The 15144-nt window shown below is 44.3% G+C and overlaps 1 protein-coding gene across 1 annotated transcript; it reads right to left on the bottom strand.

The window, feature by feature from the left end:
- Positions 1-100: 100 nt before the first annotated feature.
- On the bottom strand, positions 101-15083 carry LOC117541475 (ubiquitin carboxyl-terminal hydrolase 11-like; the record flags this gene model as incomplete). The annotated part of the gene is given in 16 exon segments (XM_034208640.1): positions 101-382; positions 385-603; positions 1729-1820; positions 2677-2904; positions 3199-3293; positions 3434-3517; positions 3689-3913; positions 4250-4408; positions 6047-6220; positions 7247-7346; positions 9408-9469; positions 9662-9807; positions 11318-11435; positions 11572-11702; positions 11910-12019; positions 14803-15083. Coding segments are annotated over 16 exon segments (2335 nt in total), but the record flags the coding sequence as incomplete, so codon positions are not given.
- Between the last annotated feature and the right edge of the window lie 61 nt (positions 15084-15144).

The following is a 15144-nucleotide window of genomic DNA, read 5'->3' as shown; positions in this document are numbered from 1 at the left end:
GAGTGAGTGTGTGTGTGGTGTGTGTGTGAGTGTGTGTGTGAATGTGTGTGTGTGTGTGTGTGTGGAGTGTGTGTGAGTGAGTGTGTGTGTTCCCACTCACAGCTGAAGGACACAGCGCTCCCCCCCTCTCCCATCCCTCTCTCGGTCGTCCCGTTGGAGTTGACCGCCTGGATGGTGAACAGACTCTTCCTCCTCTTACAGCACGCCTTCTTCTTCCCTGGCTGCTCATTGGCTGGAGGGCTGGGAGAACACGCCTCCTCCTGCTTGTCTTCCTCTTTTTCTTCTTCTGTGGTCTCACATGGCTGCTGGGCTGGAGGCTCTGAGCTGCTGTCGGAGGTCTTGCTCTCTTCCTCGCAGGGTTTCTCTCCCTCAGTGTGGGGGGGGGGGTGTTAGTCTCAGAGCTGCAGCCGGGCTCACTCTGGTTCGGGGGTCCGTTAGTCTCCGAGTCGTCCTGGGCCGGGGGTGGCTGCGTGTGGTTGACAAGGGGGCGGGGCTCGGTGGTGGTGTCGTCTGATTGGCTGTTTGCCGGTGCATCACCAGAGCTGGGTTCTGTGGTTTGGGTCTGAGAGGGTCCGGCTTTCTCTCCGTCATCCTGCTCCTCCTCTGAAGAAACAGCACAGAACCAGTCAGACTGAAACTACACTGCAGATCAAACGCAGCTGATCAATCCAGTAGAAGCTAATTATTTCATTGTCGAAAAACTGTTAAATAAATAAAGAACATTCTTTATCTGAGGAGTTTAAAACTGACTGTCTGATTTGCTTTAGATCTACTCGAAGGAAATCGGAGGCTAATTGAATAAATCAAGGCTATCAAGGGAATTATTTGTAATGTGACTGATGAGATGCTTGAAATTAAAACCTTTCCAAACAGTCTACTATAAGTTTCTGTCCTTTTAAAAGGTCACCTATCATGCTATCTTTAGGCAATAGCATGGGTCTCAGATATATAAAGATATATAAAAAACATGTCTATAAAGTGTTTTGCTCAAAATACCAAACAGATCACCCATTCTAGCCTCATGTCCCTCTATTTCACTTCCTGTTTCTAAAGTGCTGATTTTGGTATAAAGCTTTAAAAATGGATTGATAAAATAGGAGGGGTCTGAGCTCACGCGGGACACGGCAGCTACTGTCTAAACTAAATGCTGCCGTGATGAAACGCCATATCATGGATTATCAAGGATTCTCTCTGAAACAGTCTGGAGCTCAAAGGCTTTCTCTCTTGCCGGTTATACCACAAGGTGAGTTCCTTTTTACTTCCTGCTTCTTCATACACATGCTCTCCAGTACAGGTTAGCTCTGAGTGTTAGCGATGCTAATGTAAACACCGACCATATTACATCCAAAACAGTCAGGCATTGTTTCTGATAGCAACGTTTCTGATTGGGCCGTGGGTCCACATTTCAGATATTACGTCATATCGGACGCAAATCTGGATCAGCTCCGTTGTTCCCCGTTTTTAGAGATGTGGGTACGGAGGAAAAGAGAGAGGGTTTTATTTTCTGACGCTGCGTGAGTTCCCTGACGAACCGGGGACACATGTTGATGTATAAAAGACATCAAAAAGTGCATTTTGCGTTATAGGTCCCCTTTAAAACGTGTGTTTACTGAACCTGATGGCATGCACGTTGTAATCTCTTATTTTGATAAGTGCAATTCATATAGGCATTATTTGTTATTGTTATTTGTAATAATTAAAGGTTGGAGATGGAGGAGAAAACCCTACCGTCACTGATCCCGTTGGTCTGAGTCTTGTACAGCTCCTCTTCTTCCTCTTCCTCCAACTCCTCAGAGGGATCAGGAGGACGCACATAACGCCTGCACAGGCATAAGTAATGTTTATAAATATAGTATGTCATAAAAAGGTCATAGTATAGGATGCCCAAAAAGTCACAGTATATTGACAATTCAAATAAAAAAGTCATAGGTCGAAATGCATCAGGAATGTATCTTCAATAGAAGCCATTTAACTGTCTACCCACCAAGGCAAGGCTTTTCCAGCAGTAACTGACATGTGGAAACCGCACTGCTCTGGCAACTACCTTACCAAATGGTTACTGACTCACTCAACCCTAGTGTTCGAGTTGTGGGAGGATTTTAAGCACAAAGCCCAGTGACCCGGTTAACTCTCAGATATTAAAAATCACCTAGGCAGTCATGGAGTGCACCCGAGCAAATGCTCTAGCCACTTACTACACAAAGATAACAAACTGAAACAAAAGAAGGTTCAATGGAGACAGCTTTTGTCTCATTGCTTAAAAATATGAGAAAATCATTAAAAACAAGCTTTGGCAGAAAACACATTATAAAAAATGTAAATAATAGTACGTCAAGAAAGTCATAGAGTATGTTCTAAAAAGTTATATGTTGAATGTTGAAAAAGTATGGTAGATGATAGTAAGTCATTTCAAAGTGTGGTATGTCATAAAAATCATATATTTGTTTGTCATAGAAAGGTATGTGTATCATTTTTTTTATAGTATACCACTGTATTGCAGGCTGTGTGTGTGTGTGTGTGTGTGTGTGTGTGTGTGTCTGTGCATGTGTGTCTGTGCGTGTGTGCTTGTGTGTGTGCCTGTGTCTGTCTGTGTGTTCAGTGTGTGTGTGTGTTCTGCGTGTGTGTGTTCAGTGTGTGTGTGTTCAGTGTGTGTGTGTGTGTGTGTGTGTGTCTCACGCCAGCCTCTGCAGGAACAGCGTGTAGAGCTCCTCTCGGCTGCAGCAGCCTCTCGGCACGCTGAGCAGCAGCGGGTGTCCGAACAGCGAGGTGCCGTACGAGCTGCTGCCGGAGCCGTAGTCTCTGTAGTGAGAGCGCTCCCTCAGGTAGAGCGCCAGCAGCACCTGCTCCTCCTGGTGCTCCTCCTGGTGCTCCTCCAGGTGCTCCTCCAGCTCGCTCAGCTCGTACCTGAACGCATCGCCAGGGTCAGCAACAGGGGACATTTACATCAAAAAACAGCGTGGTTTCCTAAGATGTCTGCATGGCTTGGTCCTCATGTATTTTGCATGTATGTTTTTAAAATGGTATTTTTGTGGAATAATTCTTTTTTACTTTTAAGTTGACATTTGTTTTTAAAGCGTCCTGTGGACAAGTGTTGCATCTCAACCTTTTGCATACATGTAAATGTAACCATTATAAGACTGCTGTGATGCCTGAAATACACTAAGCTAGAATAGTTGACAGTGTTTGCGATGCTCTTACACAAAGATGTCGTCCCGGTCCAGAATGCAGCTCAGAGACTCATCGGTGTTGTAGATCTTGTAGAAACGGTGGTTGAACACATCAGCGACCACCATCTGAACGACAGGGTTAGAGCGTAGAAAACAGGTTACACAGCAAATCTCTTAAACATGGACACTGACACATTAGGTCAAGGTAGAAATGCGACTCTGGACTATTACGGTTTTTTATCACAAATGTAAACATTTCAGCACACCTGTGTAGGAGGTACGCTGGTCATCTCGGACAGGGCAGTGCAGAGGTCCGACACTTTTCCTGTTTTAGGAACCACGACACGATGCTGTACACAAAAAGACAAGAAAACATTGCTGTCGTAACACAATGAAACTGATCTTACATTTGAAATTGTTCTATTTGTGTTCTGAACACAGGTCAGATCTTTTTTCAGAGAAATCATTCAGTTCATCTGCAGGAGTGTCATGACAGTAAATGATTAGGTAGAAACCGTCACCTGTGCAGGTTTGGCGTAGGGGTCCAGAGAGACGAAGAAGACCTCCATGACGCGCTCCTTGCTGACAGGAAGTGGCACGCTCAGGTAGCAGAAGGGGTCAAAGGTCACGGAGACTTTGTGGCACTCCGGACAGACGAGCGTGGACTTGAAGAGGCCGTGAAACGTGTCGACGATCACCGAGTCGTTCCGCCGGCGGTGGTTACGCCACGCCTCCTCCGCCACTTCCTGTGGGAGAGGAAGGGGAGACAGGAAGTATGAAAAGAACATAATTTCAAAGTTTTCAAGGCTTTGTTGTCATGTGTGCATAGCTACAGTGTAGTTATGACAATGAACATCTGAGGTCACAGGCTCCTCCAACAGTGCAACACAATAAAACTGATAATAGTGCAAGTAAATAAAATAGAATAAAATAGAAATAGTGCAGAATAGTCTATATACAAGTAATTGGAATATTGATATAAATAAATTAGATGGATGTTCTTTCAAAAGTGCAGGTGTTTAACAGTCTTTTATATCACTTGTAGTGTCTGTTGTTCCTCAGCTGAGGTCGCAGCAGCTCACCTGGTCCGGTCGTCCCTCGGCGTCTCGGAGCTCGATGTACTCTTTGTTTTTGACCCGGTTCAGGTCCTCGTGCAGACCGTCCGCCAGGAAGGACAGCAGCTCCTGGCTGTCGTGCTGCTGGTACCCCAGGAACTGAGAGGCAAAGTGGCCCACCTTCGTCTGCACACACGCAGAGTTTAGGACATAAACAGGAAAGGTAATGCATCACATTTCTGTTTTTGTCAGATATAAGACTTTACATCTGAGGACTGTACGACGAAGCCGGATTTTCGCTTAGCCGGCTAACTTCAGGGAAAACTCTGGGTTTCAGGTCCTACGACGCTGGTTCACTTTTTAGCAGGCTAGATCTCCATGGTAACTTATGCTGAGCGGCTAACCTGCTCCGGCGATCAAGTCATATTACAAGAGAAAGGAAATACAGAAAAGCTGCCGTCGCAGGAAAGACGGCCGGCAAAAGTCCCCGACTGTGTGAACGTGAACATTAATAGAATATCACCTCCATCTTCAGAGCAATCTGACTATTATAACATTAGCGTTAAGAAAGCTTACTTAAATATCTGCCACAACATAAGTAACCGGATCAGAGTAACATTAAGTACAGTCAGCGGCATATCACATCATAATGTATCATATATTTCCTTATCTGAGTCAGCTGAGCCGTATCTGGCCGTGCAACACTCACAGTGTCACAGACTGTATGCAGAAGTATTATTTTAAGCAACACATTAAGTTGATGAAACACTCGAGTCAAATGTAATTAAAGTCAGATCGTGTTTTAGACGGGGCAGTGATATCATAAACCTGTTAATGTACGCATTCAAACACTTTTTCTTTTACCAGCTGTATTCACCTTGCAGGTGCAGCTATGGGGCTTTGATCCTGGATAAAGTGTTTAAGTCATGGATGTTTAAAGTTTAACTTCTTCATATGTCTAATATTATAGTTGACTTTTCATTCAGGAAGTATGACGCTGCGCTGTCAGTATGCGCTTCTCCATGTCTGCGATTGGTCAAATGTTGCTAGCCCCGCCCCTTTCATGTGAACGCGCACTCAGCCGGAAACAGAGAGACCCTGGCTTGAGTTACCGAGTTGATAACCAGCGTCGTAGGACCGCTTTAGCGAGAGCGCGTTTGTTTTGGATTAGGTAAGCCGGGTAACTCAGACAGATCCAGGGTCTGTTGAACCGGCTTCGTCGTACAGGCCTCTGGGATATCAACAGAGAGAGGAGGATCAAAGAAGCCTCCCGTCTGTAGCTCTTTAACAGGCTCTGAATGATTTACACGGCCCTCAGAGTTCAAGTCCGTCCAATATGTTAATGTCTTGGTTATGTGAAGAAGCTGGACTGGAGCTTTGTCAGCAGGTTTTTCTAGTTTTGCTTCCTTATCCTCAAAGTAGAAACAAACTAAAATAGGTTTACGGCATATTTGTCAAATACAAAGTCACATGGAAACTCCATTTGGGAAGAACAGTCGGTGATTGAGAGTGTGAAGAAAAGACGGTCAGATTTGTTTTGATTTCAGATGTATAGAAAGCGACATGTTTGAGACTGTGTTCAGCTCTCGGCTCAGTCTCTGTGGTCTGGAGTTCAGTTTCACTCTGTTCCTGCTCAGTTTCATTTTACACATCAGAGAGGCAGCTGACTCTCGTCTGTTCATGTATCAGCCAAGCTGTAAAGCCACAGAACAGGGTTTTCTCTGTTCAGATTCATAGAAAATAAACTTCCAAACCATACAGTCTATTGGCCATGCTATAATGTGAGACCTCCTCTGTGTAGTCCGTTCCTCAACGTGTCGGTACCTTGAAGACGCGCGGCACCACGGAGTAGTGGCGGCCGGACCACATCTGTTTGATGACGTCGGCGTAGGCCTCGGCGATCTCTCCCTTCATGCCCAGAGGGTTGGTGAAGTTCAGCTCCTCCAGGTAGGAGCTCTGCAGGAAGTACTCCGTCAGAGGGGGGGTGTTGCTCAGACACTGCAGGGAGAGAGGGGGAGGGGCAGGGGAGCTCCAAGTGTCAATCATTACGTTTTCTAATCCTAAATCAATGTTTGAATTCTGTGCAGCCCCTAGGAATCATCACACACACACACACACAACTACACACACACACACACACACACACACACACACACACACACACACACACACACACACACACACACACACACCACACACACAACACACACACACACACACACACACACACACACACACACACACACACACACACACACACACACACACACACACACACCACACACACACACACACACACACACACACACACACACACACACACACACACACACACACACACACACACACACTAAAAGTGAAGAAATAGTTCATGTATGAAGCTGTTTAAAAGTGCTGCTCAGTGGACCGGACAAAACACTCGGGTGAATTCATGTTATGAATAAATATGAATCGGTTTCAGGAGACTGAGTTTGGGCGGAGAGGCTCAGAGCAGCCGAGCTCCTGCAGGCGCAGCAGAAACCTGAGGAGCAACACCGACACCACGCAGGTGTTAAATATTCACAGAGCAGATCCAACGTGCACTGAAGACCTTTAAAGAGGACTTTAAACGTGAAAAATGACAGCGACAAAATACTACTAAATGCTAAAGCAGGTTACACATTTCCGAAAATCCAAATAATCACTGACTTTTAAAGAAAACAGAATTGAATTTAAATGGATACCTTTCAGATTTGTCATCTAACTAAACGTTTACAGCGGGATAATGGAGGTCATTTTGCAAGAGCTTGAATATCGGTGTGTCTTGAGATTCTGGCTTTAACCTTGTCAAACATGACTCGGCAGTTCCTGCAGCGGGTATAAGGATGATGAGCGTGTGTGTGTGTGTGTGTGTGTGTGTGTTTATATTACTGCAGTATTTCAGAATAGGTTTAGGAAACTAATTCTCACAGAGCCCGAGGATCTTCTGTGTGTGTGTGTGTGTGTGTGTGTGTGTGTGTGTGTGTGTGTGTGTGTGTGTCAGACCTGGAGTGCAGAGTTCATGAAGCAGGTGTTGCCCAGGTTGGTGAGCCCGCAGACCCCCGGCTGCCCTCGGTACGAGTCCTGCTCCTCCACCGAGTTCCTCCTGCAGACAGAAAGGATAGAGAGAATGAGACGGCGTGTATAGAACTGTAACGTGGAAACAGACGGAGGGGAAGGAGGCAAAGCAGCTGCATCGTTTTTGAGATAAAAAAGGATTTTGTTGTTCGTGTTTTTTCAGACTCAGTGAAACTAAGTCTGACTAAAGTGGTTTACTGTGGTGTAAACTGAGCAGCTGATGTTTTATTATTAAAGTGTTACATTAGCAATTATATAAACCGAAGTTTAACATAAAATAAGAGGTTTGAAACTCCCGGGCGAGATAACTTCATGCAGCACCAACATCTTTCGTTGTTATGATAAATCCGGCCTGTATGCGAGGGTTTCTCCCAAGGCTCTTTCACTGAAGAACAGCGATTTATGTCTTAGCAAAGTGGTATATTATAAATATACATATTTTGGTTTGACAGTTACCAGAACACTGTGATCCTGGCTGGGCCACTTGTCAACACTAACACAAGTCAGGAATGTCGCCAAACGGATTTATGAACGCCTCCCTCTCTCTGTGTAGTCTAATGCAAATAGAAGCACATTTACAGAAAATGCAAATGACTGCATCACTTCTCCTTGTGGCTTTTAGCTACATTTGAAACTTAGATTGCACCGTGAACGCAAAGCTAAATGCATTAATTCACCAGCCATAATATTCAGCAATTAATATTGTCTTTATAATCATAATTTGTGTCGCCTTTAAAGCAGGGGAACACACTTAAACAATAACTAAGAACAATCAGGGAGCAGAACAATTATGTATTCATTCCTGTTTATATTACCAGTTATAAAACGGACAAGTCAAATCAAGCAATCTGATTGGCTCTTAGCCGTGATATAATGAGCGTATATCACGGGTAGAATAGTAGTTACTTTTCACAAGTCAGTATCCCTCTGCGTCTGAGAAAAAGCTACAACCGTTACAGCTGTTACATTACATCCGTTACGAAACTAACGAACTAACAAAGCTTAAGATGGAAATATTTAAGGTCAACTTCGACCTCCGGGGGGTCTCACTATGGAGGAGAGGATTGAGCAGTGCCTATCTCCAGAAAGCACCTAAAGGACGACATGCAGAGCTACGTGAAGAGCAGGTAGACCAACTGGAAGTACTCCCATTCAAAAGCTTTCTGATGCGGGTCTTGAAACAAAGCAGAGACATGATGACCGTTAGTGGCCACAGGTGCGAAAGCTCTCTCCAGAGCTGCTGGAGCCAAATCTCGGGGACCGGAGAAAGTGGAGCAATATTCTGACCACGCCAAGCAACAGCCTAGAACAACCTCAACCTATACAAGTAACCACGGTAGCCATGCTACTGATGCTGGACAGGTTTTCAGTGGCTGCACAATAAAAGGAAACATACAAATGAATGTAAATAAAAAGCCAAATAATGGATCAACGCTCTCTGTCTAATATGTTCGCTAGCTGTTAGTGTTGTTGCATAGCAACCACCACGCACTATGTTTCGTGCAGAAGGCAACGGAGGGACTATTTTATTTTGAACATCATTATTTACTAATAAAAACTATTTAAATTAGAGTGTGTATTTTTCTTTCATATTGCCACACTTGGTAACCGTTTATAAAAGCAATAGCTCACGACAGGCCGTGGTATGTGCTCAGTATATCACAGCTAAGGGGCGTGGATCGGCCCGACGCCAGCTTTTGCTTAATTATATCCTGCACAATAATCAACGGTTCACAAATATTAATGTTATTTATATTTTTCGTCAAATTGTACTTTGTATGTGTTTTTTCAAGCTAAAAGAAATGCTTTGGTTTTTTCTGGTAAAAAAACCAAAGCTTTAAATCTGCTTTTGTTCGAGGGAGATAAAGAAAACAAAACTGAAAGTTAAGGGAAGACCGTCTGACAGGTAGATCTAAGACATTCCCCAGACAGGAAGAAAGAAGGAGGGGGGGGGGGGGGGGTCAAACCGAATAATAAGATGAGGAAGGAGAAAATGAGACGGTTGGAAGAATAGAAAAATAAAAAATACAATAGAAAAATAAAAAGTAGTAACTAAAGAAAAAGAGAGAGAGAGAGAGTGTGTTCTTACATGATTTGAGGCCTGGAGCTCGGCCAGGTGCCGTCGGCATTTCTCGTCTCCATAATCACCGTCTGACACACACACACACACACACACAGAAACACACTTATCTCTGAGGATTGTTGTAAAGGAAGCTCGGCGCTATGAGGAAGTGAGTGACTCGTGCTAATGTGAAGACAATCTACCTGGAACTCTATGAATGAATTTACACGTATGATTATAAAATGTTTGTATATAAGTGATGTTAAACAGTGTGTCCTCACCATGGCGGAGCTCAGACAGGCGTCCAGCACGCTCACGTGAACGTTCCTGAGGCGCTCGCAGGTGCTGTCCGAACTCTTCATCCACAGACGGCACTCTGAGCCCGGAGGCACCGAGAACGCCTCACACATCGCCCTCTGGATCGAGTCTACACACACAAGAGATGTGAAAATGAACCCTTCTTCTAGACACCATTTAAGTCCTTAAACGTTGGCCATTGAATAAAAGATGACACACAAAGGAAAAACAAAACTTAAAGTAACTTTTTAACACAAGAAAAACACCTCAAGTGAGCATAAAAGCATCAAAGCACAAAAACGTGTTTCCATACAGCTCTTCTAATGCAATACTTCAAAATGTGCATAAAGATGGGTTCATGGAGACCCGGCTAATGTCACCACAGCTTCATGGAGCAATGGTTCTCACAGTTTGTTGTGGAGGAACTTCACTGATCTGACCTCGGCTCCTTCCAACACCGCCCACTGTGAGTCAGCCCTGAGCCGTGAAGCTGGTTAACAACCTCCCCAACATGTAGTGTCACACACACACACACACACACACACACACACACACACACACACACACACACACACACACACACACACACACACACACACACACACACACACACACACACACACACACACACACACACACACACACACACACACACACACACACACACACACACACACACACACACACACACACACACACACACACACACACACACACACACACCAGGGTGGGAATTTCACGACGGCCACGACGGCCGTCGTTGCCCCGCACTTTGGCCGTGATGCCCTGTGAAAAAAAATGCAATTCACGGCCAAAGTGGCCTTGGTGCCCCTGTCAAAAGTTCCAGTGTAAACAACGCTAGTAAAGTCATATTAGTGCGCGCAGTAGGATAGTCCCGGGCGATGCCTGTGCCCTGTGGATCAGAGCGATTGCTCTGCTGTGATTGTTCCGTCAGAAATGCCTGTAGGGGCCCGACAGCCTGCTCCTCAGCCGCGGGAGCAAGACAAGCACAGGTAAGCAAGCGGACCAAGCTGTTTTGATATGATTTAACTGAAGTATGTGGTAGTATTTGAAAGGACTTAACATTTACGTGTTTATAGAAAGTACTATTGATAGGTAATTACCATTGTATTAGCCTATTTAAAGTCGACTCGTTACATTTTGTCATGAAAACTAGCGATAGCTAGCTAGTTTGGATAGCGCTAACGTCTTCCCTTCAAGGGGTCTACATCTAGTGTTGCTTCTACAAGCTAGCAGATAGCTGTCACCTTTGAATCTAGTATTTTTCTTGCTAAGCGGTTTTGATATAATACATGACTGACTTATGTGGTTTATGGCTGAACTTAACGTATACGTTAAAGAAACACTATTGCTAATCAGCCATTTGTAAAACGACTGGTGTTGACGTTAGTGCTACACTTTTCAGTCATGTTGATTGACCAGCGTAATTTAACCAAACGGCCTTTGTGCCCTGTCATGTGGCCTTTGTGCCCTGTCATGTGGCCTTTGTGCCCTGTCATGTGGCCTTTGTGCCCTTGAAAAAAATGTGAACGGGAAGGCCAAATGGCCTTGCCCCTAAAATGACGAAATTCCAAGCCTGACACACACACACACACACACACACAAACAGATAAACTCACGTATGCTGTCCGTGCGGCTGAACTGGGCGGTGATGACGTTCTCCATGTTGCTATGGAGACAGAGGAATATCTCAACGGGGTACACCTCCACCTTCAGGGTGCTGGGCAGGTCCACCACCTGACACACACACACACAGAAAAGTACAGTTAAAGGGTCTTAAGTCGAGGAAACACACCGGGAACACACCTTGTCTGATTTTGGAGATAAATGATAGCCTCTGCACCTGATTGGCTGACAGCTCGGGACATGTTACCTTGCGCTCCAGCGGCGGCTGCCCCTCCAGCATGCCGTACCAGGCGAGCAGCTTGTGCCAGGCCTCAGCCGGCACCAACATGAAGTCCTCGTTCTCCACCAGGCGCTCCTTCAGGTGGTACGAGTCCAGGTCTAAAGACAGGAGACACATGTTGGCATTAGACCAGAAGCACATGCTAAACGTTTGTTTGTGTCAGGGAGGATATCTGAAACTGAATGTATTGGTTCATCGATTTCCTGCCTTTTTCTCTGTTTATATCAAATTAAACTGATTATGTTGACAAATAAGAAGAGTGTATGAGGAGAGGCGTGTTGTTTGTGCGCGAGGCGTTCACTGACCCTCAAACAGCTCAGTGTTGTCGATCTGACCGGGGAAAGATGACGAGTTCTGGTCTCCGGTTTCCACAAACTCCTTCCACTGTTCATACCAGCGACGCTCCACCACGTACCTGCAACACACACACACACACACACACACACACACACACACACACACACACACACACACACACACACACCACACACACACACACACACACACACACACACACACAACACACACACACACACACACACACACACACACACACACACACCACACACACACACACACACACACACACACACACACACCACACACACACACACACACACACACACACACACACACACACACACACACACACACACACACACACACACACACACACACACACACACACACACACACACACACACACACACACACAAAATCCTTTTCAACTACTTTCATAATTGTTAAATTTTTCAGCAAAAATGTCAGAATATTCTTTTTTTAGCCGCTTTAAATTAGTATTTCCTCTTTTGCTCTTTTCATCATATTGAATAAAAAAATCTGAGGGTTTTGAATTTCTACAACAACTAAAAATCTTTAAAATGTGAGGGACTGGGATGGAGATTTTTCACATTTTTCTGACATTTCTATGGGACAAAATCCAGAACAAAACAAGTCGGAGCCTTAGTGATTGTGCAGCCTTGTTCTCCTGCTCCTTAAAGTCCGCTCTACACCCGACACGTAAATCATTTACACTGGAGTCCAAACATCTGACTGCTACAAACCCAACGCATAGTTCACAATGGTTTTGTTACATAAGACACCCACGCATCAACTGTGTTTCGTTCACATCAGTCCAGCTCTTGGACTGAGGTCACTAACATTTGGGCGCCTTTTCTACAGAAGAACAAGAGCACAGGAAAACTATCTAAAATGCAAATGTCAGAGCCCTTGTTACCCGGAAACACACACAGTTGGTTTAGTGAATATATCTGAACACTTGATGTCACCAAACCACCAACACACAGGTTTTGTTTTCAGTTTCATTTCGTCTCACAGACGCAGTTTTGCTTTACTTTAGTCAAATGTCATCCTTTTTCTCTGATCTGGGTACCATGATACTTGATCACAGTGTAAGAAGATATCCACAGATCTGAGGTGAGACTAAATATCTTTCTATCAGTACATCTCTTTCTGTCAGGGCATTTGTAGATCCCATGTGACTAAAATCCAATACACCAAACCACAGAGGATAAAAACAGCACACCGTCACAGGCTATAAAACAAAACCTGGACTTGGTCTTGAATGATCCCACGGTGCACCTATAAAGTTAATCTTCTGACAGCGTTACGACTCCTGCTCTACTGGGAGATTTATGAAAATGTAGACAGAGAATGGGAAATGAAACCAAATGAAGGCTGCCGTTTGTTCCAGCAGAAACCTGCCCAGTCATGGTGCATCACAATCTGCCCGGCCATGTTCCCACTACAGGGCGACTGGACGGCATCAGAACAACACGCATCACTTCAGTCCGTCTCCTGTGGAAACACACTTCTGTTTCAGCTGAGTCAGGGATGGTTGTTCAATTTAGTGAATGTTTTTTAGCATCATAGAGGCAAAGGTATTTTATGGCTGCTTGACACTGATGCTTTATTACATTATCGGTATCAGGTCGTCAAATGACTTAAATGAGCGAAGGCTCGAAAGGTTTGAAGCCTCATTCTACATTTAAATCAGCATTTGAATGACAGAGTTGTTTCTTTCTTTTCCCATGTCTATTCATTCTGTTTAATCCTTAATTTCCTATGCAGTTAGAAATAAGGATTAGGCTTCACTAATATTAGATTTGTTAAACTATTTGTAGGATAATGTTCCAGTGGTGTTTAATTGTTTCCAACTCATATAATCCCAAAAAGTCCAATGAATTTAATTCCCCCACAAAGGTGTAAAGTGACTAAAGTCCCAAAGTTGTGTCCATAGTCCCAATGATTTTATTTAAAAAATAAATCTATATCAACATGTTGATGCACTTTAGGTAGGACACTTAACATCACAATGCCTGCACCATTAGCTAAGTAATGTAATCAAAGCCAAAGGAGGACAGCTACTACTTTTAATACCTTAACCTTTTTTCCTGATTACATAATTTCACTCAAGTGACATATTCAATGCAGGAATACTTGTGAAAGAGTATTTTCACACTGGTGGTTGTAGTACTTGTGAAACGATACAATAAACTGACTAAACTCTGTAAGAGTACTCGTTTTGCAGATTGATGAATTTCAGAATAATGTATATGATGTGTTTTATAATGATTGATCATGAAAGTGTTCTCAAAGCTGGTAAAGGTGCAGCTAGGTTTAATGACTTTGTATATTGCAGGGTAGCTTGTAAATTTACTCCAGGTGTAACTAAAGTCTGATTTAAGTGGTGATTATATTTCACATCCTTAATCCAAATCTGTAACTTAACTAAAAGTACGACATAATGTAGTGGAGTAAAGGATTAAATTAAATTGTTATTTATTATGCAGAAATGGTCAAATAAACATCTCATTTCAAAACTCAACGGCACAGATGTCTTTAATTGCGCAGCTCCCATGTTCCACATCCCAGTCCAGCTCTGGTGAAGACAAAAGTGGAAGCATAGGAGTGGAGCCTGAACATGTCATTACAGCAGGTTGACAGGCTAACGTTAGCATCGTCGGTTAACGGCCAGTTTAACGTCTGTTAGCCCCGGTTAGCCCGAGCTAACAACCGACACCAACCCGTTAACGGTCCCTAATAACCAACACCGACCCGTTAACGGCCCCCAACAACCAACACCAACCCTTAAACGGTTCCTAACAACCAACACTCTGCCGTTAAAGCCGTTAGCAGCCATTAGCCGTGTGATGCTAACAGTGTTTTTAGACTCACCAACTGTCCCCAGCGCGGAGCTCCCACTCCCGCAGAAGAGACTCGATCTCCCGCCGTTGGGTGTCCAGGCCCGGGGGCTCTGCGGCGGAACAGCGGCTGTTGGCCGTCATTGCGCTGAATCAATCACTCATAAATGTGGGTAACTGTTAGAAATATTAAATGGAGACGAGAGGTAGAAGTCCACCGCCGCATTGATCAACCGATAAACGGGGAAGCTACACTGTGTTTGCGGAAGAAGGAAACTGTTTAGACCGAGACGATGACGACTTCCTACCGAGGCCTCCACACCTCATTCCACACCAGGGGGCATTTATTATTAAAAATATCATTATTTAAATCATT

This window comes from Gymnodraco acuticeps, unplaced genomic scaffold (genome assembly GCF_902827175.1).
Source record: "Gymnodraco acuticeps unplaced genomic scaffold, fGymAcu1.1, whole genome shotgun sequence".
In the NCBI taxonomy this organism is placed as follows: Eukaryota; Metazoa; Chordata; class Actinopteri; order Perciformes; family Bathydraconidae; genus Gymnodraco; species Gymnodraco acuticeps.
This window is presented reverse-complemented; position numbering and strand designations above follow the sequence as displayed.